The sequence below is a fragment of the Zonotrichia albicollis genome, chromosome 1, assembly GCF_047830755.1.
Source record: "Zonotrichia albicollis isolate bZonAlb1 chromosome 1, bZonAlb1.hap1, whole genome shotgun sequence".
Taxonomy (NCBI): domain Eukaryota; kingdom Metazoa; phylum Chordata; class Aves; order Passeriformes; family Passerellidae; genus Zonotrichia; species Zonotrichia albicollis.
In genome coordinates, this window is record NC_133819.1 from 33,927,120 (window position 1) to 33,950,538 (window position 23,419).

The window sequence follows — 23,419 nt, forward strand, 5'->3', positions numbered from 1 at the left end:
GACCGTCCCCGCCCGGGCTCCCCGGCCCCCGAGCAGAGCCCCGCCGGCATCTGTTGCTCCCTTTTAGCCCGAAGGACGGGGCTCACCCTCCGCTTTGGGGTTCGGCCACGCCGGCTGGCAGGCAGTTTGGTGGAGATATCTGAAAGCCCGTCTATGCCGCCTCCAGCAGAAGAGCGGGGAGCCCGAGGAAATTGTAACTTTATAGTCAGAGTTTCCCCTTTTCGTTATCAGCCTTTCACCTCTCAAGGAGGCTTACACAGAAAAATATCTTCGGGTCTGGCCCCGCACCGCCCCCGAGAAGAATGGAGGGGAGAGGCCAGTTCCTCCCTAAATATTTTTTTCTTCCCCCTGCGTTTCTGCCATCCTTTTGATTTCACAGACGCTAACTTCTCTATTTCCTCTCCTTCTAGGGCTGATTTCTTGGATTTCTCAGCACGTGAGAAGTGACCAGCCACATTCTTTGTGAGCTCTGATATTTTTTAAGATACGTTTTCTGAAATATCTTTCTGGCTGCTAAGCACTACTTTCTAGAAAAACAGGATTATTTTAATTTTTTTGAAAGCACCTTTCGTTCATGTAACAGGCTGGTTTCTGCAGGAGATGCTTATCCTACTGAGTCTCTGTTACGTTCTGCCTGTAACAGAGAAAGTCCTCGTTCATGCTTTTGTTACAGCTCGGGATTTCCAAGCTTTGTATCCTCACAGAGATAAGATGCCACATTTATACATTAAAAGGAACAAAATCTCCATCAAACCTGTGAACGGTTTTAATTTCTTTAGTTTGTTTTTCCTTCCCTTATGAGAATCCTGATAATAAAGAAAATGAACGATTTTTTTCCTCTCTAACGTGTGTCCTAAATTGCCAAAAGGGAAGAGCTCATTGTCAGAATGTTGGATTTTGATTATTAGTAAATTAATAGCGGAAGGGATGGGGAGAGATACCCGTCATGTTATCCATCTTGAAAGCAGAGAGAAAGAGAGGAGAAAGGGAAAGAAAAAAGAGAAAGCTCCTTGTAGCAAACAAGAATTTATTCTACCAAAAATACTTATGACAACGCATCCTAATGTAATACAAAAATAAAAAGAAAGTGAAGATACATTCCTATATGATCACTTTCTTACAGACCTCATATATTGCTTTCATAGAAGGACCTAGAATGTGGCTAGGTTAAAATTGAACACAACTAAAACTTCATAAGAAACGGCAAAATGGCATACCAGAGGGAAGTAACAAACAGAAAATAGTGAAGAGGGAAAGGGAGGGGAAACATAAAATTAATTCACTGGGGGAAAAAAATTAAGAAGAATAAGGAGGAGAAAGCAGGACCCTTGCAGAGGACTTCTTTAATTTCTTAGTAATTCAGATGCTGCAAGTCAATTGTGGTGAGTGTGTCTGTAAAAAAGTCAAAACTGTCAGCAGAGATATCTACGGGACTGTCCAGAGATCCTGGCAAACTGGGGGAAACTGCATCTGAAAGCTGTAGGCAGGAATCTGTGGAGAAAACGTTAAAGTCCTGTAAAGAAGGGACATCTAGGGCCTCAGGACTGTCATTGTTCAGGCCAGCTGCACAGTTCTGGGCCATTGTTGAGAGGCAGTTTTGAACAGTGGGTGACTGATGTTGAAAATGTTTCAGATTTTTCTCATTGCTCGTTAAAGGCGAAACGGGGAAAGTTTGGGATTCGCCATTGTGCGCATTCTGCGCCTGCTGCTGGGAGAGGGCATTCTGCTGGAAAGCGTAGCCTTCCCGCTCCAGGAGAGCGCCGGAGACGTTGCTGAGGGCTTGCTCGAAGAGGGATTTCTCCTCCTCCTCCTCTTCTTCCTCGTCCACCGCTTTTTCGGGGTCCTCTAGGTTCTTAAATTTCCCCTCGCTGTTTTGATTCTCCTTGCACTGGGTCTGTCTCTTGTGCTTCATCCTCCTGTTCTGGAACCAGACTTTGACTTGTCTCTCAGTCAGATCCAGCAAGGCTGCAATCTCAACCCTCCTTGGTCTACAGAGATACTTGTTGAAATGAAATTCTTTCTCTAGCTCCAAAAGCTGGGTGTTGGTGTAAGCCGTCCTCAGGCGCCTAGATCCACCGCTACCGCTATCGGGGATTTCAAGGGGGTCTGTTAAAAAAGAAAGAAAAAAAAAAAAAAGAAAAACACCACCACCACACGCACCCCAAAGCATCCCCGCCCGAGCAGCGAAAGCAGAGGCACACGGACACACGTACAAAACAGATAAATGCACGGATTGAATTTCAGCACCCCAGCTCATCGCATCCCGGGGGGGTGGGGGGGAGTGCTCTCTCTGCATGTATGTGTCTATATCTATATGTCCATATAGCATAAAATAGCAACTGCAACAAAATGGCCGCCTTTGGATGCAGTAAACCCATTGTGTTGCACTGCTGAGCGCCCGGTGCTGCGTGCCCCTCGGCCACCTCCGCCAAATCGCTGCCTCCAGCTCCCCAACCTCCCCACACCAGAGCAAACTTTATATTAGCCATACCGCAATTTATAATTAATGCATCAGCTGCTTAGCTGAGCGGGAGCAATCTATCACTCTTCATTACTGTCAAATATCCTAACTCTAGGACGGCGAGACAAGAGAGGTCAGCTCCAACTCAAATAAATCATCCCGCATTAGGCAAGTTTGGGGAAAGTTTGGGTTTCCACCGAGCCCCGCCAGCTCCGTCCTTCCCGCCCGCCCGCCCTCCGCCTCGTCCCCCCGCGAAGCCGGGGTGATGCGGGGAGCCAAAATAGCGGCCCGGCGGGGCTGGCGGCTCGTCTTTGGACTGACCTTTGTGGCTGAGGCAGGCAGGTCCAGCGGCTGAGGCGGAGGCCGAGGCGGGCGGCAGCGCGGATCGCTTGGACGCCTTTTTCTCTTTCATCCAGGGGTACTCCGGGGGCGGCGGGGCGCCGGCGGGGCCCGGGCTGCCGCTGCGGCCGCGGGGACTCGCCTTGGGGCGACCGCCGCCGCTGTGGCGAGGGTGGCTGCCGGGGTTCAGGCTGGGGATGGTCTGCTCGAAAGGAGGAGGAATCAGTGTCGAGTGTGAAAGCGTCGAGTTCTTGATTGATGAACTTTGAAATGTATCACCGACAGGGGGAAAAGATGTCAGGCACTCAGCAAGCGATGGCTGGCTATTGATAAAACCGATCTCTCGCTCAAATGCGAAATTCATGGCCTTCAACTGGCAGCCCCCGCGGAGAAAAAGTTCCCTCGGATTCAGGGGCCTCGGGGGGAGGGGAAGGCCCAGGAAAAAGGAGAGAGAGGAGAAAAAAATATAGCATAGAAGATCGCTGGTGGGGTGTTTTTTTTCTAATTCACTGATTACAGCCGTATGGGGACCGTGCTACTATTAAACTATTGAATTCATGGAGACAAGGTTGAAATTGGACCGAATTGGCTGTCACATGATTGCCTCTGCCCAATGACAATTTGGGCTTTAATCAAAAGAAGCCACTGTCTGTTTGATTGATCCAAAAAAGTCGGGAAGGAACGCCTCATTGGGGGCCAGAAAGGCTTTATTTACACTTTTTTTTAAAAGGGGAAATGATATCTCGAGTATCTATCCCCTTGGCGTCCTAATCTGAAATGATCGGGGGTGGGGAGGAGGGTGCGTGTGCGTGGATATGTTTGCGAGAGAGGCTGCGAGAGTGTGTGTGCGTGTGTGTGTGTGTGTGTGTGTGTGTGTGTGTGTGTGGCTGCTTGTCCTGCAGCCTGCTGCCTTCCTCGCATCCACCCGCACACTCTTCTCTCATTGTTTGGGACTGTCAGGAAAACGCTTTGCACCTCACAAATCATTTAAGCACCTCAATCTGACGCCTTGAGTCATTAACAAAGTAATCCATTAATCTTCAAAGTTTTGACACCGTCAGGCCCCCGCATAAGAAGTTGCACCCAGGCAGGAGTCTGAAGCAGAGGGTCTTGATTTTTTCCTAGGAATAGCACTTCCTCCAAAACTAGTTTCTCCTTCCCGACTCAGCTTCAATGGGCTCTTTTGTATTTTTGTTTGTTTGTTTGGCTTTGTGTTCTTGTTTGATTTTTTCTTTCCTTTTTTTTCTTTTTTCCTCTTTTCTCTTTTTTTTTTCTTCTTTTTTGGTGGCTATCGGGTGTACAGTATGGAGAACAATCGGTCGCCGGTGCTGAGCCATTGTTTATCAAGATCTTCCTCAGCAACCTTGCTTCGAGGGGAAGAGTCACATAGGCAGCAGCCCTGGCGCTTCATGACTTCCCTCTCCAGTTGGCTTCCCGGGATTGGACCGTAACACATAACCCTAGGAGAACCTCTCTGGGCGAGCCAAATCGCGAGGCTGCAAATGCGTCTGGCTGTTGCCTCTTTAAAAAAAAGTATATATCCCGTGCCTTAGCTTGCAAACGATACTCCTGTCTGCTGGCATAATTTGCTTAATAACCGTAGTAGGCTGGGTCTGGTGAGTATTTTCGATTACCAGGAAATATATGGGCTGGTAGCGGGTTTGTTTTCAAGGGGCCAGACAGTGCGAAAATGCTGCGGGGTTCTGACTTGAGAGACGGCGCTCGCCTCCGATGCTTGGCTCTTGCAGCCGCCGCCTCCTCCTGTCACCCCCGCCAGGTCGAGGCAAGTCCCGAATTCGGATGCTTTTGGCATAATTTTCCAACCATACTGAGGCGACAGGGAGAGTGATGACAATGATGGCCACAATCACCAACCCGATGAATCCTACGGTTACAGCCGCCCTAGACAGCCCGGACGGGGCTCGCTTGCCCCCGGAGCCCGGGGTGCACGGCGGGGTGGGGTGCGCCGGGGGCCGGGGAAAGGCGCTTCCGAGCCGCTCTCCGCGTCCTCCAGGAGCCAGGAACCATCGCCAGCGCGATGAGGTGCCGTCTCGCTTTATTTTCGGGGTTGCCAAACAGGGGTCGGCAACCGTCTTCGTAATTATATTAAAAAAAAAAAAAAAAAAAAGAAAAAAAAAATACGGGGGAGTGGAGGGAGGGGAAACAGAAAACAAGACCCAAAGCACTCAGTGGATCAGTCGGCGTCCAGTCTGCACGAAGTGCATTTTAAAAAATCGGTTTTAAGTTAATGCACCCACAAGATATAGCATATCTGCGAAGGCATTGGAGAGAGGGGGAGGGGAGGGGCCGAGAGGCTTTAAATGGGCTTTTTGGTGGTTGCTTGTTTAAATAAAATATAGAACGAGACTTGTCATTTAATCCCTCAAAAGGGATGCCTTACAAATATCGATGCTGTTGGAAAATGCAAGGGGTTTAATTTTCTTGCTTTTAGTCCAAACAAAGCTCTGGTGGTGTCTGCCCGCGATCAATCTTGGCCGCCAAAAGGTTTGACAGCTACTGGCCCTTAAGAACACATTTAAAGCTTCTTGCTCTTTCCAAGATCAAATGTGGCCGTGAAAAGAGGCAGAGCAAGAAACGCAAGTAAACAAGGAAAAAAGCTGCTTTTAAAATATGCTGGCAGAGGACTGGGCTGCTTGTGGGAAAAGTCTGGTTTTATTTTCCTTCTTGATGCCTACGTTTTATTTTCTTTTCTCTGATTTCTTTTTCATTTTTTTTTTCCCCTCTGGAAAATATTGGGATTAAGAGCAGGATGACAAATAATAAAGAGAGAGGTTTGGACTTTAACCAGGCTTTGTGAGTAAAACCTGTGTGGGTGTCTCTATTCTGCACATTTGTTTCTTGTGGTCAGCCTAATACAAAAACCACCTGGAACAAAACCTTTGCAGAGAGAGGACGCGAAATTCTTGGGAGAATCAATTACTTCTGCCTCCAGGGGCATCTTTTAATCGGACGAATCTTAAATGCAAAATTACAAATTCTTATTTGCAACCTACAGGCTCTGAAGAGAGTATTGAATACGGTTTATGAAAAGAAGGGGGGGAAATCGCCTGTATTTTTCTTTCTTCGGGGTGGGAGGGGAGTGAAACGCCAACTTCCTTCTATTTGAACGTTTTCCTAAATGCAATTCGTGGTGCTAAAGGAACCACGCAGTAAGTATCGTGACTGTACCGTTACCTTTTGTTGTATCTAACCTAACTGATCCGAGAGCTGGGGGCGGGGGGGCGGCTGGAATTTTATACGGCCTCTCCTTTGAAACCAGCATTGTCCTGCAATGTTGCAAAAAATGCTTCCTTCGCCTACAAAAGTAATAATCAGTCGCTGGTCTGTATTGTGTAATAATCAGATTTCAGTGAAAAATATTAGCCTACATAGCCTTTTCTTCCACGGTTACATGTTTATATATACAATAAACAGCACGGTATAAATCTATTTGCTATCCTTTTCTTTGACTGGGCATGCTTTATCTATTTATGCAGAAAAGCTCTATATAGATTCACGGATGCATGACAATGTTTCAGCATCAGGCGAGGATGGTTCTGGGAACAAGGTAAAGCTCAAAGATTAATAATATTTCAGCATGAGACCAAAATGGCGACATTTTTTTTTCTGTGCTCTAAAAGATACAGATGGTGAACAGCGTGCGTTATTATCTACACAGCACAGGAATATGTCTTTATAAACGTGCAGGGGTATATTTTACCTAGTCTATTAAGGTCCGTTTTGATTTATCTTTCGAGTTTCAATCTAAAAATTACGGACATTTTGCCTGAAAGGAAGAAAAATCGGATTTAAGCACAAGCTTGCGGGTTTCTCCATTCTACCTCGAGCCGTTTCGGACCGGGGACCCCTACGGGTGCCGGTTTGGGGCCGGGACCGTCGCCCTTCTACAGTACCGTGTCCCCCCCTCGCCCCCCGACACAAACACACACCCGCACACACATCCACACCCCCCCGCGGAAGAAACGGAGCACAGCGCTCCCCTCCCCCACACCTTCAGGCCGCCGTGAGAGGAAAAGCTGCTCAACAAAAATGAAATCAACCCCAGTAAAATATTTTTTAAAAATAATAATACAGGGAAAAATAGGGAAAGGTAAAATCCACTTCTTAAAGGCAAAGGGGAAAGCGGAGGGGCTGGCGAGAGGAAGGAGCAGCGGTGCGCGCACCCAGCCCCGCGCACCCGGAGCCCGCTCCCCGCGCTGCTCCCGGGGCTGGCGGAGCCCGCAGCCCTCCCGGCCCGGCTCAGCCCCGCGCAGCGAGGCCCCTCCGCGCCCGCACCCACGCGGGGCTTTGTGCCTTTATCCTGGGCGCCGCTGCCCGTGCCTCCCACGCACGCTCGTACACCCACATCCGCACCCCCGGTGCGCTCCCGGCGCTGCCCTGCGGCCGATGCCCCTGCGCACCGGGCACCGCGCAGCGGGTGCGGGAGGAGGCGGCGGCCGCGGGCCCTGAAACCCTGAAACCCTGCTGGAAGAAAGGGGGAAAAAAAAAAAAAAAAGAAAAAGGAAAGGGAGAGAGAGAAGGGAAAAGAAAAATCTCTCTCCCTGCCTATGAAATGCTGAAAAGGCATCGCGGGGCCCTTCGGGTGAGCAGACCCTCGTGTAAGTTTACAGACGAGTTTCCTAGCTCCCCACGTCATGAAGGGCTCTCCATTCCCCTGCGCTGCGAAGAACATATCCTTAACTCTTTATTATTCAGAATAAAAACTTTATTTTTTTTTTTCAGAACGTGAGCAGCAAGGAATGTATAACTTTCAAAACAAATCTAGCCTTTTCAGCTTCACACACTTTTTGCCTAGCTGGATGTTACAAGCATAAAGTATTCAAACCGCGATCTTTTTTCCCAGATTTTATTGCATCGTCATCATCATTATTATCATTATTTTTAATAAAAGGAGTTAATAGTTTCCTTTCAAATGATATTTCTAACACGTGCCGATATGCCATCTAATATATGGCCTCCTGAATATTCAGGGTACAGATTTTTTTATATATATATAAATATGAACAAATGGGGATAAATAAAATTTTAAACACTTAGATTATTCAATGTTTGAGAAAAAAAATATAAATAAATCTGAATGTTCACCAGCATACACACATTGAAAGACTTACACGTATCAATAATTGTCCAGGAAGTCCCTGTCCAAGCGCTTTTGATGTCTTTCTTGCTATTTAAAAGAAGTGCAATAAAAAAAATTGCTTCCCCGTGGGATCAATCATGTACGAACAAATTCACATTTAAGAATTCCTTTTATAGAAAATTTGTTCATATACCCTGTTTTGATAAAAGTGTAGAAGGTAAAGTATAAAGCCTCTGCATACTCCCAAAGTGAGACACAAGGCTACAGTTCAAGAAGATAAATATCCACTAGTGAAACTATAGAGCAATTCAAGCAACAAATATTGCTACGTCACATAAACTAGAAAACGCTTTTACGAAAGGAAACAAAACAAACCAAAACGAACAAAAGAAACGAGAAGGGAAGGGGAGGGCACATGTTGGGGGGGAGGAGAGAGAAGGGAAGGGATGAGTACTTTTCAAAACTCGGGGGCTTGCTGTTCCTCTTAGTGACTCCTGTCTCTTACAGATGAGTGAGTTTGGGCGCTTCCTGAATTCTTCCCTGAGAAGGATGGTGAGCGGTAAGGTCTGTGTATGTTGGATGTGGATCACAAGGTCCATGGTGGTGATTGTTGGCCATTGGCCCAGCCCCGCTGTAGTCCATGTTGGCAGAGGGAGGATGAGGGAGATGAGTTAGACCAAAGATGGAAGGCCCAGAATTGGTCATGGTCTCCACGTAGTTGCCCCCTACATAGACGGGGCTTCCCTGTATGTGTGGATTCCCATAACCGTTGCCTTGAAGAGGATGAGTATCATATTCAGGTGTCACAGCTGCTGTCCCCGTGTATCTCTTTTGAGGAGGTGGGCAGTTATTAAGAGGAGCAGTATACGATGCAGGGATGCCATAGGTGTTTTGATGAGGCTTGTTAAATGGTGGAGGCGACTGGGGTTCGTAGGGGACACTGTTTACTAAAGAATGCATAGAGTTTAGGTATCCCCCAGCAGCTGGAGGGACAGGGCTTCTGCTTGGGGACTGTCCTCCTGAAGAGGTCATCATACCCTTTCCCTTTTGATCCTTTTTGTATTTCATTCTGCGGTTTTGAAACCAGATTTTGATCTGTCTTTCTGTGAGATTGAGCAAATTAGCCATTTCTACCCTTCGTGGCCTGCAAAGGTACCTATTGAAGTGGAACTCCTTTTCCAGTTCTACCAGCTGGGCACTTGTGTAAGCTGTACGGGCTCGCTTAGAGGAGGCTTGCCCTGGAGGGCTTTTATCACCAGCACAACTCTCACCTATGCAAATCACACAAAGAACACAATCAGCATGGCAAACCTACACATGGCAACATGAGAAAATGGCCAACAACACCAGCACCTGGAGACTTCAGCTCCCAAAGGCAAGATGGATGCCCAAGCGTGCAACGAGTACTCCCCAAGGCGTGAGCTCAGTTGTGCCAAGCTCCAAGCCTCGAAAGAGTGCCTTGACCTCATTAGTGTCACTGTGCGACTACACTCGCTTCCCCTAAGAATGACAGCATCCAACCTCTCTCCAGCTTGGTAAAGAGGAGCAAGGAAGGTTCAGGGAACCACAGTGAGGTTTAGAAGTGCTGAAACTGAACCTGTGGCTACATGGTGGAATCAGAGTCTTCCAAAAATAGCTGTTCTCTCTCTCTCTCTCTCTCTCTCTCTATATATATATATATATATATATCAGCTACAAATGTCTGAAAGCTAGATATCTACAATACAAAAAATTTAACATATAAACACAGAATCATCAGTATAGTGGATTTTTTTTATCATGTCTGGTATATAGCATGAACATATGGTAGTGATTGGGAGGTATAATATGTATAAAGAAGAACATACAGTAGCTAGGCTTGCATATAGGCATGGAGATATATCTAAATCTCGCTGCTCTTTAATTAAATAAATACATTATATGAAAGGTTGAAAACAGCAGTCTTACCACAGCTTTAAAAAAACAGACCAGCAAAACATTTGCTAAAGTTTTGAACTCTATTTCTAATGCACATTTAAGCAAAAAAGAGGAATAAGTCAGAATAACCTGACTTCTGGGCTTTGGAGCTAGCACTGGTGTTATCAGTTTGGGTTTCCTTGAGTAATAAAAGTGTTGATATACACTTCCAACCCTCAAATAATGTTTTATGGCCTGAAGTTTATAGCACTTATGAATGATTTTTGTTTACCAGGCTTGTAACTTTGCCAATCAGCTTATTAAAATAGGAAGAGGTTCTGACTGCATGCAGGGCATTGATCCTGCCTGCACATGATTATGAGCTATTTTATTCCCGTTACACTTCAGCAGAGATAGGTCACTGTCTTATTAATCTAACAGCACCATGCCAACAAAGTACTCGGGACAAGCCTCTGGCTTAAGGCCTGGGCTGCTCCACACTGACATGATTTACTGAAGGGGGGATTACCTAAGAAATGTGATAGATGCTGGAGGGCACAAGTGGTTCTGCCACTAGGAAGCAAAGTCAGTTCAGATCCCTTCTGCAAGGCTGGGAAAGTTTTGAATGGGGTGTGTTTTTCACAGAGCTCCCCTCAGTGAATAAGCTGAGTGATGGCAAGCCCTTTCCAAAAGTTTCATGGGGTCAGCTCAGAGGGTAAAAAAGCCCCCACCCTCCCCTCCCTGAAGTGAAGGTGGGTAAGGCAGCCCTCCTCCCCACGGGATGCACAGTCAGCCCAGGAGTACCCAGGGAGAGGGGGAGCACGTTTCATACCTGAACTGGAACTGCTGTTTTTCTGCTTTGTGTTTTGCCGAGACTCTTTCATCCATGGGAATATCTGTTTGGACACGGTGGGTGAGTTAAGAGCTGGGCTCTTGGTGGGGTTGGCCGGGGCAGGGTTGCTGCTGGCATTTTGAGATGGTGAGGTGGAGGTCGGAGGTGGAGGCTGTGACTGCTGGGCTGGAGGCGGCTGCGGCGGAGCCTGTGGGTCAGCGAGGCTGGGGGGCTGGAGAGCCTGGCTGGGGAGGGTCCTCATGCAACTCTCACTGATGTCATTGGCCTTGTGGTGGGACACAGAGCTGCCGGGGGACTGGAGGGAGCACGCGGGGCGGTGGTACTCAGTTTCCACAAGTGATGAAGATGGAGGATATTGCTGCTGACTCGCATTATAAGTGAAACCATTTGCTCCTTGGTAGGGGTAGGCACCATAGATTGCAGAGCTGTCGTAGTAGGTCGCTTTTTGCATTTCGTTGTTTCCCAATATTTATTTCGCAAACTGACAGGGTCTTGACACCCTTGGAGAATAACATTGGCACCCCTCTGTCACGTGGCACTCTTCCTCCAATGGCCTCTCCGGGCAGACCTGGGGTGTGGGGAGAGCAGAGCAGGGTGAAGAAATGGTACAAATCCATCTTACTTTCAATAGCTAAGTGACATGAAAGCCATAAAAGAAAAAGTGGTCAGCAATATTTAGCAGCATGACTTGGCCTCAGGCGTGGAGCATTTCGATATAAAAGCTGCCTGGATTTACTGGCAGCTACAAATATGTGCTTTGCTGCACCGGGATAGAGGCTTTCTAGGTTTGTTTTTTTATTATTATTTCTTTCTTGTTAAGGAACAGAGCAAGCGGGTTGATCGTTTATCACCAAGAGGCTGTTTTAATACCGGTCTCTGAGATAAGGGTGATCGAGGAATTGTTAATGCAAAGGGGCTGGGCTATTCCTTCAGTCCAACTCTAAGATCAAACCCTCTCCTTTAACCAGTGTTGTTTTATTTTTAGCCTTTCTCTCCTGGTTACGGCTCTTCATACAACTTCAAAGAAATATATGAGATGGTTCCTGTCTACGTGTGGCAGGGGGCAGGAGCAGGGTGGAAAGGTTTCCTAGGCAGGGATATTTAAACACCCGACCCCAAGTGATGGATTTTGGCTTGTCTATGAAATGCTCGATAGGAAAATAAACCAAGCCAGCACCTTCTCCCCTCCGTGCCCGCACACCGCCCCGAGCCGCCCAGGTCGCGCACCCTGGCACCAGCGGTTTCTGCCCGGGCGAGCCCCGCCCGCCGCCCGCAGCGGCTCCCGCCCGGTGCTGGAGCGCGGCTCGGGCCGCTCCACGGAGCCCCCGAGCCCGCCTCCCACCCGCGAGTGGGTCCGGCCCCAACTGCCGCTCAAAGCCCCTCCAGAGAGGCCGGCAGGGGCGGTCGTTGGTTTGTTTTCTTCAGCAGTTATTTTTAAGACACTAACTTTTCGTGGAATCAGCCAGATCCTACCTGTTAAAACATGATGGATTGGGGGAAAAAAACACACCAGAAACCTGAAAAACCAGCGTTCATCTCCATGACCACGGCTTGAACTTTCCTTCCAACTTAGCGATAATAGGTTCTGTCTTGGAAACTGCTATGTAATTTGATGTATGAGGGTCACTTGGCTGGGGAGAGGGTGGACACAAACTCAGAGAATGCTTCTCCTGCCCGGGCGAATCCCTTCCCCCCCCCCCTTTTTTTTTTTTTTTTTTTTTTTTTTTTTTTTTTTTTTTTTGTGTTATCCATCCTCCTTTATTTCTGGGATCCCCCCCCCGCCCCCCGCCCAAATTAAAGTCTACTCGTCACCTGCCTGAAAATAACCCATTAAAGAATCGCCCGTATTAATGAGAGAGGAGACCTGTGCATAACCTCCGATCTAGGAGGTGTTTCCACACGCACTCACATTGTTCTCAGAAACTGAAGTGCGTTTCTCACCATCCTCCTAACCCCTTGCTGGCAAATAACCAGGTCTTTTCAGATCAGAAGGGCCTCCTTCCTTTTACCACTTTCCCTGTACTTTAGCAGCTGGGCATTTTCCCCCAAAAACATCTAACGAGGACAAATGCTTAGGGGCGAAAAGCCTTACACAACACAAGCACCAAACGAGCTCATTCTACGCCTTTCAAGTTATACAAGTTCTTAGAAAACAGTATTCCCTTTGTTAGATCGTAACAAAATGAAGGTAACACACCTACGGCAGGGCGGTTACCCTGTTATTGCACTAATCAAGCTCTTTGGATGCTATTAAGCTAATAAGCCAGTGGAGATCAGAGGCACATACACAATTTCCAGCTCCTCGCCTCTCCTTGCCTGTGCTATCGAGGCCTGGTGTGATTTTTCTCAATTCCTTTGAAAGAGAGACTATAGACACCGCTACCAGAGGAGAAGGAGGAAACAATCAGCCAGCGGTGATTTCACAAAGGCACCCGCCTTTCATGACCGGGACACCAAATATTTCACCTTCCTTCGGCCGCTGGGAAGTTTTGTGGCGCTGGCAGGACGGGCAGCGCAGAGCGAGGGCGCGGGGTGCTCTGCTCCCATAGCTGCCGGCCTGCAGACAATAGGCAACTTTACTTGGAAGGCAAAATATTATTGGAGCTTCGGCTGTCTGCCAGCAAGTAAAAAAAAAAAAATATCAGATCACGAGTTTGGGTTCGCCAAGTTAATCACTTCCTACAAAGTTATAGAGAAGCAAGCGGGGGTAACCTGAGGAGCGCCCGGTCATTCCAGGAGAAAGTGGGAATAGCGGGATTAAGAGCGACAACGATCCCGGCAGCGTCCTAACGGGAAAGGGGAGAGGAGGTGGATTCTCCACTCCAGCCGGTGCCTGGGATGGGAAGAGCTCTCCTCTCCCCTTCGAAGACAAAAAGGCAAGTCTTACAAACACAAATGGGCCCCCAATCTTTCCAATGACTGTTTTATCGGCTCCGTCTCGGTCTGTGCAATACACGGCTCTGCACTTTACCAACTTCTCTCCCCCCACCCAGACAGCCCAGAAACAGCACAGGAAAATTGCTTGGTTTCCCCCACTCCCCACTTCAGCTCTCTCCTACCCTGTCCTTCCCTGAGCTTCCCCCCTTCCCAAGCACACCAGATCTCTACCCTGTAACTCCCAACCGAGCCCCAAACTCTGACTCTAGGACGAAAAACCAGGCAGCCCCCCTGAAAGATTTCCTGAAAGATAAAGACAAAGTTGAGGGAAGGTGGGGGGTGGGGGGAAGAGAGGAGAGAGAGCTGCCTGAACACGAAGTGTAAGGGTATCAGTCACTGCCTGGAAGGAAGCCCCAGCTTGTGAACTCTTCTTGAACCGACATTTAAGTCTACGGTCATAAATCACTGGGACATAAACTCCGCCATTCACGACTGATAGCAGCGTATTTGTGGCCTGCTTACCTTAACTTCTGACGACTGAGGCGGAAGCCAGCATGCTCTCTCTCTCTCTCTCTCACTCCCTCTCTCTCTTTTTTTTTTTTTTTTTTTTTTTTTGGAGGCGACACAACCCAGAGAGAGCAGGGGCTGTCTGCCCCAGCTCGGTCCCTGCGGCCGCGGGGTGGGCACCGGCTCAGCTCCTCTGCACCCCCCGGCCGAGAGGGCGAGTCCTGCCCCTCACGGGATGGGGTCGATGGCTCCGCACACCCGCCTGCCCCGCTCCCCTGACGCTTCCAGCTGCGCACCCTACCCCGAGCCGCTCCTCGGCGCACCGTGCTCCCCCTGCGCGGGGCGCGGAGGACGGGGATGGTTCCCAGGGCTGCTCTGGGAAGGAAAGGAGAAAGAGGGGAGGAAAAGGGGGGGGGGGGGAGAGTTGGAGCGGGGAAAATAGGAAAATATTAAAAAAAAAAAAAAAGGAAGGAAGAAAGAAAGGCGGCCGCCTGGGGAAGCTCTGGGCAGGGTGGGGGCTGGGGAGGGAGCGCAGGAGCACGGCACTGAAGGAGTGCGGCCCCCCCGCACCCGGGCGTCACCGAAGTCCAGGAAAATTATGCTAATGAAGACAAACGGCGCTCACAAAGGGTCGCTCTCACCAGCCTCCAGGGTGCTGCTGTGGGGGTTTGAGTTTGTCCCTCTTACCGGTGGGCTTGGGGGGCAGCTGCAGAATAGCCCCTGTGCCGCTCCCCACGGCCGGGAGCCCCGCACAGCCCCGGCTGAGCCCCGGGGAGAGGAGCAAAGCCCGCAGAGCCGGGGCTGGGACCGGAGAGCCAACCGAAGCCCACCAGGATCCCCGCTCTGGGCAATGCTTTCAGAGCCACGCTGGAAATCATTAGAGTTACTAATTATTAACTCATGCATGCGTGAGCGCACACACACACAGATGTACACACAGACACCCCCCTGCCCCCCTCAAATATCCCCAGCGCCCGGGACGGGCACAGAGGCGCTCACGCCCGCACATGTGCTGCGCAGACGGGTCGGGGTGCCCGCAGCGCCCCGTGGGGACGCGGGGGTGGCAGCCTCGCGTGGACGCGGGCCCGGCTTTGCCTCACGGCTTCGCCCTCGCCTTCTCTCGGCGGCACGGCCGAGGAAGGCGCTGGCCGCTTTCCTCAGCGCCACGGGCTCTGGGGGTGGCGGTGTCCCCCCGGTTTCCCGTACCAGAAACACTACGGCGACCGTGCGAACGAGAACTTTGTCTAAGTTGCGGATCCTGCCCGCCTGGCAGGCGGTAACGGGGCTCGGGGCTCCGAGCATTAAGCGGAGCCTGCGAATAAAATCTAGGTGTAAACTTGACGTTACTTCGTTAATTAAGGCATTATAAATATAACTAGTCCGTTTAAAGCACGAGGGAACCCAGCGTCATCTTTAAACACAAACAAAGCGAGGGGGAAGCGAGAAATAAAAAGCACTATAAGGCTGGGGTGGCCTCTTACGCATACCAATGGTTTTTGTCATTTATGGCTATGCAAGATTTATGACTTCGTGCACCAAAGCTGTAAACAGAGCACTAAAACAGAAAACACTTGCTCCTTATGGCATAAGTGAGAAGGCACCACATGAAAGGGGAAGCGGCCAGCGTAGGAGGAGAGAAGAGGCAAAAATCCTTCGTATGCGTTTTGCTTCAAACAATCCTGTGAATGTTGCTTTGGAAGAAAAAAAAAAAAGTCTTTTTAGTCAATAATCAACCCCACACTTTCTTCTGAAACTGCTGATCTGCCATTCGCCCACTTGCCCGGCCAAATACTGAGAGAGGCAGCGCTGAGCCCCGACGGAGCCCCCCGGACCGGCGAGGAGGATTTGAACAGGGAGAGAAAAGATGGGGACTGCCGAAACCTGCGGACACCGGGGAGCCTGCCGGTTTGGGGGGCCCTGCCGAAAGCCGGGCGAGTTTTTCCTAAGAGCGCGTTTCAACTTGGGAGCCATCTCCAACGGGATTTTCTGGCTAAATGTCTGTATTTAAGAATGGGGAACGGGGAAGCGGGGGGAGTTTTTTTTTTAAATGAAAGCATATATAAGGGCTTTAATCGTGAGAACCGAAGTGGTTCATAGGAATATGGAAACGTTTCTTCCATTCATCTGACTGCCTGCAAAGAGTATTTTGCGAGATTTCTCCAATTAGTCCCATTTCCCCACCCCCCCTCCCCAAAGAGGTAATTTTAAACATGAGAAGATGATTTTTTTTTTTTTATGTCTCCTATGATGTCGGGATAAGTGTCCCAACGCACAGATCCCCGCTGCTTTTATCTGCCTTTCCCTCCCAGAGGCCGAATATTTTCTTTCTGCTCCATTCCACGGAGAGAGATAGGGCTCAGCTCGGGGGGGGACGGGCAGTGTTTGGGGCTGATTTCTGAGTCAGAAATGACCTGCCTTTTCTCCCCGAAGAGTCCCACTCCGTGGCACTCCCTCCCCTCCCTCCCTCCCCCCACCTCCCCCGAATTACTATTTTCCGAATAAAATAATGCCTGTAAAGCTCCTTGTCCTTGGATGCCCCGAAATGGAAGCAGGCAGCACCATAATTCAGGGCTGCTTCTGGGGCAGCTCCCAGAGATGAAATAGCAGGGCAGGGAGTTGAGGGAGAAGGGGGCCAGTCCTGGAAGTGGAGCTTGTCCCAGTCGTTAGAGAGTTAGAAGGGCATATCAGCTGAATTAGGGAAGGACTGGACAATCGAAACAAGCCGTGGTCAATTTAAATTGTTGTTTATATTTTCTAACACTAGAGAGGCATCGCATTCTCTGCTATTTGCTCAACAGACTGAAGTTATTTACAGAACTCGCCGAAATCCTCCTTTCCTCCAGAACTCTTCTTGCTTTCTTTTACTCTGGAGCAGGACTGTATTATTTATGAGTGTTTTAACTAGGTCAATATGCATCCAAACTGGGTCATAAATCAGAGGAAAGACTGCCAAGTAATTTAGCTGCAATTAAAGCTTGGATTTTATTTTTGAGGCACATTTTGGCTCATTTCAAAATACGGCAACGCCAATGTTGGCTTTTAGACACACGGATGGGAGCAAAAGAGTTCTCCTTCTCTTGCTGAAGAGAGAGAAGTGCTTCAGTGTGGCGAGAAGGGGAAATAAAATTTATTTGGGTCAGTTCTGCTTCGAGAGCCGCTTTAAAGAGCAGGGAAACGTGAGACCATCCCAAACATCGCCCTGAAGGTCTCTGCAGAACGGCCGCGAATATCTTCGAGTGGAAATAACCTCTTTTTTTGGTGCTCTCAGCGGAGTTTTCATCATAGTTCACTTTTGTCCCTCTCTCCCTCTCTCTGACCCCTTAGAAGACGAGCAATTACAAACAGCGCGTAACTGGACACAAAATGGCTCAACAGGAATAAGCGAGAGACATGGAACAAACTGGAGGAAAGCGAGTCCCAGGGCTCCAACCTTTCCCAAAGCCGGGGCAGAACGGGGAAACAGGGTTTCATTTACCATTTTGTCCTCTTTGGATAGCCAAGTAATCTTTCATTTTTGTCATTTAAAGTACATTTATATCTATGCTTTCACATTGATAAGTATACACAAATACTTAGATATTTATATATATGGATATATCTATATTTATGTATGCAACGGCGTGGATATTAATTTAGAACTAGTATCTGTTCTCCTAGAAGATACTTTCCACTTCTCTCCTTTTAATTCTCTCTTTCCAGATCCCCATTCAGAGAGGCAGAATAAACCTCCACATTTTCAAGGCTGATTTATTGTTGGAAGCCGTGGCTGGCTCTTGGTTCAGCTCCTTCTCACCGAGGAGAAATAAAGAGGAGCGCCTTGGCTCATTTGGGAAGGGGAAGCTTTGCCATGGAGCTGAGCACTCATGCAGCGCTCCTCGCACAATAAACAAAGTACCACTAAAGCATCATAAATAAAATGGCAGCACGATCGCACAGTCATCGATTTACGGAGCGGCAGCGGCCGAACAAACACCCATAAAACAACAACCGCCGCCGCACACTCGAGCACGACCCCGACAGAGGAGCACCACACGCCCCCCACATCGCTTTCTCCTACTCGCCCAAATACATAAATAAATAAACACACACACAAACGCACAAATAAAATAATAGAATAAAATTAAGGGGGGGGAAATATTCAAACGCGGCAATAAAAGAGGCTTCCCATCTCCAGCCGGTCATAAATAATGGTAAAATGGCAATCGAGGGGCTGTAGCGGAGGCAGCCGGCCATCAGAAGCAGTGTGGGATCTCTATGGAGAAAAATAAATAAAGAAGCAAACTCTGCCTGCTCTGCTCGCTGCAAGGGTAGAGTTGAATATTTACCACAGCAAATTGAAACAAAGGGGGAAGCAGCCTGGCTCCGGGTGCACACACACCCGCACGCACACACACGCACTCGCTCCAGCCTCTGCTACTGACCTTTGCCTCGAACAGCAATAACTCACCACATAAATGAACAATCAACGGAAATACCTTAAAATAAAATCCATCCTTTCTAACGAAGCATTTCGTCCTCTCGGCTCGACAATAACCTTTCCATAAGGAACGAAAGCTGTCAGCGAAATGGCCAGCTCTTGTGGGGACGGTGATGGGGGCAGGAGGAAAAAAAAAAAATAATAGAAAGCAGTGCCTGCTCTGAACAGAAACTGGAAAAGCGTAATCGCAGACGGAGCCAGACCGGGTCTCCACTCCAAATGCCACAATAATGCGCTGTATTATGTGCTCACGTGGTCATACGTCAACTTAAATCCTTTTATTTGAAATAGGGAATCATTGAAGGAACAGGGTTTCTTAGCGCGAGCCTTCGCTTTTTAAAGCCTTAACCCAATATGTTAAAGAAGAGTTTTAAGGGAGGAGAAAAAAAAAATCTAAGAGAGGCAGATGACTATGGGGGGAGGTTGGTCTGATTCTCTTTCCTCCCACACCAATATTTCTTTACACAAAACCCCTTGGAAGGTAAGAGGAATCCTTATAACGCTGCACTTTGATACTTAGCCTAATTAACCGGCGTTGGCTCCCGAGGCCCGGCGCTGTGCTTCACGTCGTCGCATGTCCTCTGCAAGCCCCGAAGAAAGCCCAAATCTTAATGCTATTATTTCCAGCCCCCTTCTAAACGGGACGATCACCAGCCTTCCCCCCACCCCCAGCTCCCTCTACCCTGCCATTGTATAGGGCTTGCTCAACTCCCACACGTTACATCAGGGCTCCTGTAGAAACTAAAAAGACCTATAATTACCTGACAAAGGCAAAAAAGAGTCTCTTCTAAGAGGCTAGTTGATTTTTGTCCTCGTAACACACTATGAAGAATACACCTTCCTTCACTGGCGTGCCTCTGAATTTTGCAAAATCTTTTGGGACCTTGCTGTTAAACCTGTGCTTACGCATTTCCTATACAGCTAGTTTGAGTGATGCACAAAATTATAGGTTTCTAGCTTTGGAAAAGGAAAAAAAAACTGGGGAGGGGGAGTTCTTTGCCTAAGGGAAAAAAATTAAGGAAAAAAGAAAAAAACCAAAGTTGTATGTGGCCCCCGAGCCAGGCAGCTTCGCCTGTGTGTGAACCCATCACATCTTCCCTGTAAGATTGTTTAACTTGTGCTATTGACACAATAAGCTAAACAAACAAAAGAAACCCTCCACTCACACAACTTTTCTGGAAGGAGTCAAAGTAAATCAGATAGTTCACGCTTTTACCGTGCTCCTGGTTCAGTTCTGTGGCTCCAGCATTGTGCATCATCATGTGTACATCCTTGCCCAAATCTTTCCACCGTCTCCCATGAGCTCAAAGAGGCTAACTACCTATCCCCTCTTACTGTTTCACCTACACTTCATTGAACAGAACGGAAGATTTCTTTTTAAAGATGACATTTAGTGTTAGTGTAAGGTTTGTTAGTGACAAGCCTTATTATACTCTCTCCTGAATTGTAAAAGTGGCCCACTGGAATGTAAACCCATTCCTATCAGTGTACAGTAGTGGCATTGCAGCAAAGTCAGCGTGGCGTTACAGCCGGAGAAAACTTCGCAATTTTTCACATGGAAGTGACTAAGCTAGTACCAGGGTATACATCTATTATCCCTCACTGTGAACTGGAATAAAAACTACAAATGCCCCAGAAAAGAGGGGGCATTAGGCACTCTCGACATGCCCGAGTCTGTAACTATCAGCTTGCCTGGTAACTCCACAGCTCTCAAACTTATTGTAAACTAAGGCCGATATTTGCTTGAGGTGGATTCTCGGCTCTTTTAAATTTGGTGAGTTTGCGTCCCATAGAGGAAACGCACAGAGAAGTTCTTCTGCAACAATGAAGCTGAAATTAATGGGGAATGGAGCAGATGTTGAAAAAAGTGAAGCAAGTCTTTCTTGGGGCTGCTGTAAAAAGTTATCGACTGCTTTGCGTCAAAAGTAGAAAGATGGCTTTAGAAGTTACAGTCTTGAGCAAATAGAAACTACAAAAGCAATAAATCACAATCATAAGTCATCTGAAATGCCTTAACGCTAGCTGCGGCTATTGGCTTCAAAACCTTGTTTCTGTGAACATCTTTATTGGTATAAATGGTCAAGTTAATCCTAAAACTACTGTTTAACAATTAACTAGGTGTATATAGTGGGGAAACTAATTAATTCTTAAGAAAAGTAACTTCTTGACGTGTGAATACCTTTCACAGAATGTGCTTTGGGAAGGCAGAAGGGGGAGTCTGCCTAACTTTGTGCTGTCCTGAACTGCAGCTGAAAATTGTTCTCTTCCGCCAAATTTGGAGAAAGTTTTCTTTGCTCTAGTAGCGTGATTACGAGGTTTCAAATGCAAATTCAAATGATGCTGCGAGTGGCAGGCGCTAGACTTCCTTCGCCACCCCATTTCTTGCTTTGTTTCTGTTCCTGGACACTCAACGTTGTTTACCTTGATGATTTGGAGACCCGAAACAGTGTTTCTAGTAGAAAAAATGTGGACTTTATCAGTAGGTGTACTACTGATTTTTCTGTGCTTTATACACATGCCTTGGAGCTGAGTTTGAATTCCAGCCTCAGTAACAACAAACAGAACTGAGTTCATAACGTGCCTTCATTAAGGGAGACCCTTTGTGCGCGTTCTGGCATTAACAGCCAATCTTAGCATTAATGTTATTTGAAGTTACCTTCAATATAATTGGAGTTAGAATTTTTACTGTGCTTCAAGTTTACTTTTATGCCAGTCGGTAAGAGGTGTGCCTATCACTCCCATGTGGAGATGAAATGGGAATCACCCGTACGATATAAGTACTTATTTCCTCGCTACCTCGAAAGATTTGCAATCTGCTGGGGTGCAGAGCTGTTTACCTACATCCGTGCGCCTGATAAAGTTGGTCTTTGATCACTCCCAAGTAGATAAAAAGAGCAGCGTTATCGACTGTGCCCTGGCGAGAGAAGTTCTGCTCAGAGTCAGCTGAGCCTGCCGGTGTTGGGTCCGCTAAGGAATGCCAAATATCTCTGCCCGCCATGCTGTGGGCACATGCCACCGGAGGAAGGTTCCTTCGCACCGTGTTTTCGATTTCAATTTCCGAACGCAAGAGTGAATAGACATTTGCAGCGCCTTTTTGTAGTTAAGATTTAAGCAGCTCATTAAGCCAACACAAAGAGCCCTTGTAGTCCAGTAATTTATGGCCGCTTTTAAAAGGTAGTAAAATACACTAATTGTACATCAACATCCAAAAAGGAGCAGGTAAATCTAGCAGGAATTTGAGCTAATTCTATGTAATCCTCCCCTCTCGACGGCCGGCATAAAAAAAAATGTCACTATGGAAAGCATTTCTCTTCTCCTACCAGAGGACCAAGCACATCAAGGACTTCAGCAACTCCGAACCACCAGACACCGACCTCCACTCAGCGCAAAGCAGGCCAGGACGGACAAACACCCGAAATCTATTCGCGAAACATTCTGTTGTATGCACGCAGACAAAAATCAGGTTTTCTAACATCCCCACATGCACTTCTGTTTTCCAGGACTGGCTGCGGAACTCCTCCAGGAGGAGGCTAGCAGACAAGCCGCGATAAGCAGCCATTCAACACCGAACTGGCTCCAACCCTCTCTCCCTCGTCTTGTGCCTTTGATTTCGGAAGGAGCTAAGAACGGACAAAGAAATTCTCTAACTCTTTCGCTCTTCAGATGACTTTGCATCCTTCCTGTCCCCAATGCCTTTATAAGGATGGCGATCACTCAGGTCCCGTACACTTCTTTGTCTGCCCAGACACGCGCATTCACCACCCACGGAAGATGAATAGAGCCAATCCAGAAAAAAAAAAATTCCAGCTAGGTTAAATATTTATCGCAACAACAACAAAATCTCATTCCAGCAGTCTTGTTCTTCATGCAGGTACCGGGCAAATTGCATTCTTACAGCCGTCACCGGCGCAAAAGCAGCGGCCGCTGCCCGGCTCTTACCTCCTCCAGCTGCGCAGGGTTGGGCAGAGGCGCTCTCGGCTCCTTCCACCGCCCCGGCCGAGCGGCTTCGTTTCGGGGCTCCCTGTAAACAAGCAACAAACAGTGCCTTACCGGGGAGTGCAGGGGGAGGTATTTTGCTCCTTCATTGGCAATACATGGCTTGCCGGGCGCGCTGGGAGAGCGCAGAGAGGGGCGGGCGGGGATGGAGCGGGCTCGGGCTCCCGCCAGGAGCGTGGAATCCCACCCGGGTGAAGAGCACGGGGAGCTGAGAAATAAAAGCGTGCAGTTGTTTTGGTTGGTTTTTTTTCCTTATTTTTTTTTTCCCTGTAGACAGCTATGCCTTCTGTCTCCAAGTGTTTGGAAATATTGTCATTCCTAACTCTTGTTACATGAATGTCTGCTTTATTTTCCTCTGGGAAACCTTTGTTTAGGATCATTTAATCAAGAACAGACATTAAACACAAGTCGTGGTGTTCATCTCTGCTGAATAAAACTCGGAAAGGATTCCAGTTTAAATGCGGGGAGTATTGTGGTTGGGCTTTTATTCAAACGGTTAGCCGGGCCCAATCCTGCCACCACAAGCTCACTAAGAGACTAACAATTGACCTCAGCGAAGCGGGATCGGGCCCAAATGCTTAAAAAAAAAAAATTAAAAAATTCACCAACACAACATACACACACACAAAAAAAAAAAAAAAAAAAACAGTAACGAAAAAGCCGACATCCATGAAAACCATTGACTGAGAGGAAAAAACTGGGCTGCTTCTTTTACCTAAAATAAACAGTATTGCTGGTCCAAATAGACAATAGTTAGGTTATTTGCATGCCACTTACTGAATCACTTTTACATATGAATTAATATTTTTTATCTGTATTCCGTCTTGCTAATAAAACCCATCTAACGCATCTTACAATCGTCAGTAAATGTAAATGCTAATAATTAAATAACACCGTTCTTGCTGAAGGGTG

The 23,419-nt window shown here is 47.9% G+C and overlaps 2 protein-coding genes across 3 annotated transcripts; both read right to left on the bottom strand.

The window, feature by feature from the left end:
* Positions 1-766: 766 nt before the first annotated feature.
* On the bottom strand, positions 767-4,739 carry HOXA2 (homeobox A2). Its single transcript, XM_005480887.4, has 2 exons — positions 2,783-4,739; positions 767-2,106 (listed from the first exon to the last, which is right to left on the bottom strand). The coding sequence occupies exons 1-2, from the start codon at positions 3,162-3,164 to the stop codon at positions 1,352-1,354; spliced, it is 1,137 nt and encodes a 378-aa protein (XP_005480944.1). The 5' UTR covers positions 3,165-4,739; the 3' UTR covers positions 767-1,351.
* A 2,634-nt stretch (positions 4,740-7,373) lies between these two features.
* On the bottom strand, positions 7,374-22,695 carry HOXA3 (homeobox A3). 2 transcript variants are annotated; one of them, XM_074537762.1, is made up of 3 exons: positions 22,451-22,695; positions 10,630-11,218; positions 7,374-9,172 (listed from the first exon to the last, which is right to left on the bottom strand). In XM_074537762.1, the coding sequence occupies exons 2-3, from the start codon at positions 11,099-11,101 to the stop codon at positions 8,403-8,405; spliced, it is 1,242 nt and encodes a 413-aa protein (XP_074393863.1). In that variant the 5' UTR covers positions 11,102-11,218; positions 22,451-22,695; the 3' UTR covers positions 7,374-8,402. The 2 variants fall into 2 exon arrangements, with proteins under 2 accessions (XP_074393863.1, XP_026655304.1); XM_026799503.2 differs by lacking the exon at positions 22,451-22,695 and adding an exon at positions 18,510-18,700.
* Positions 22,696-23,419: the final 724 nt, after the last annotated feature.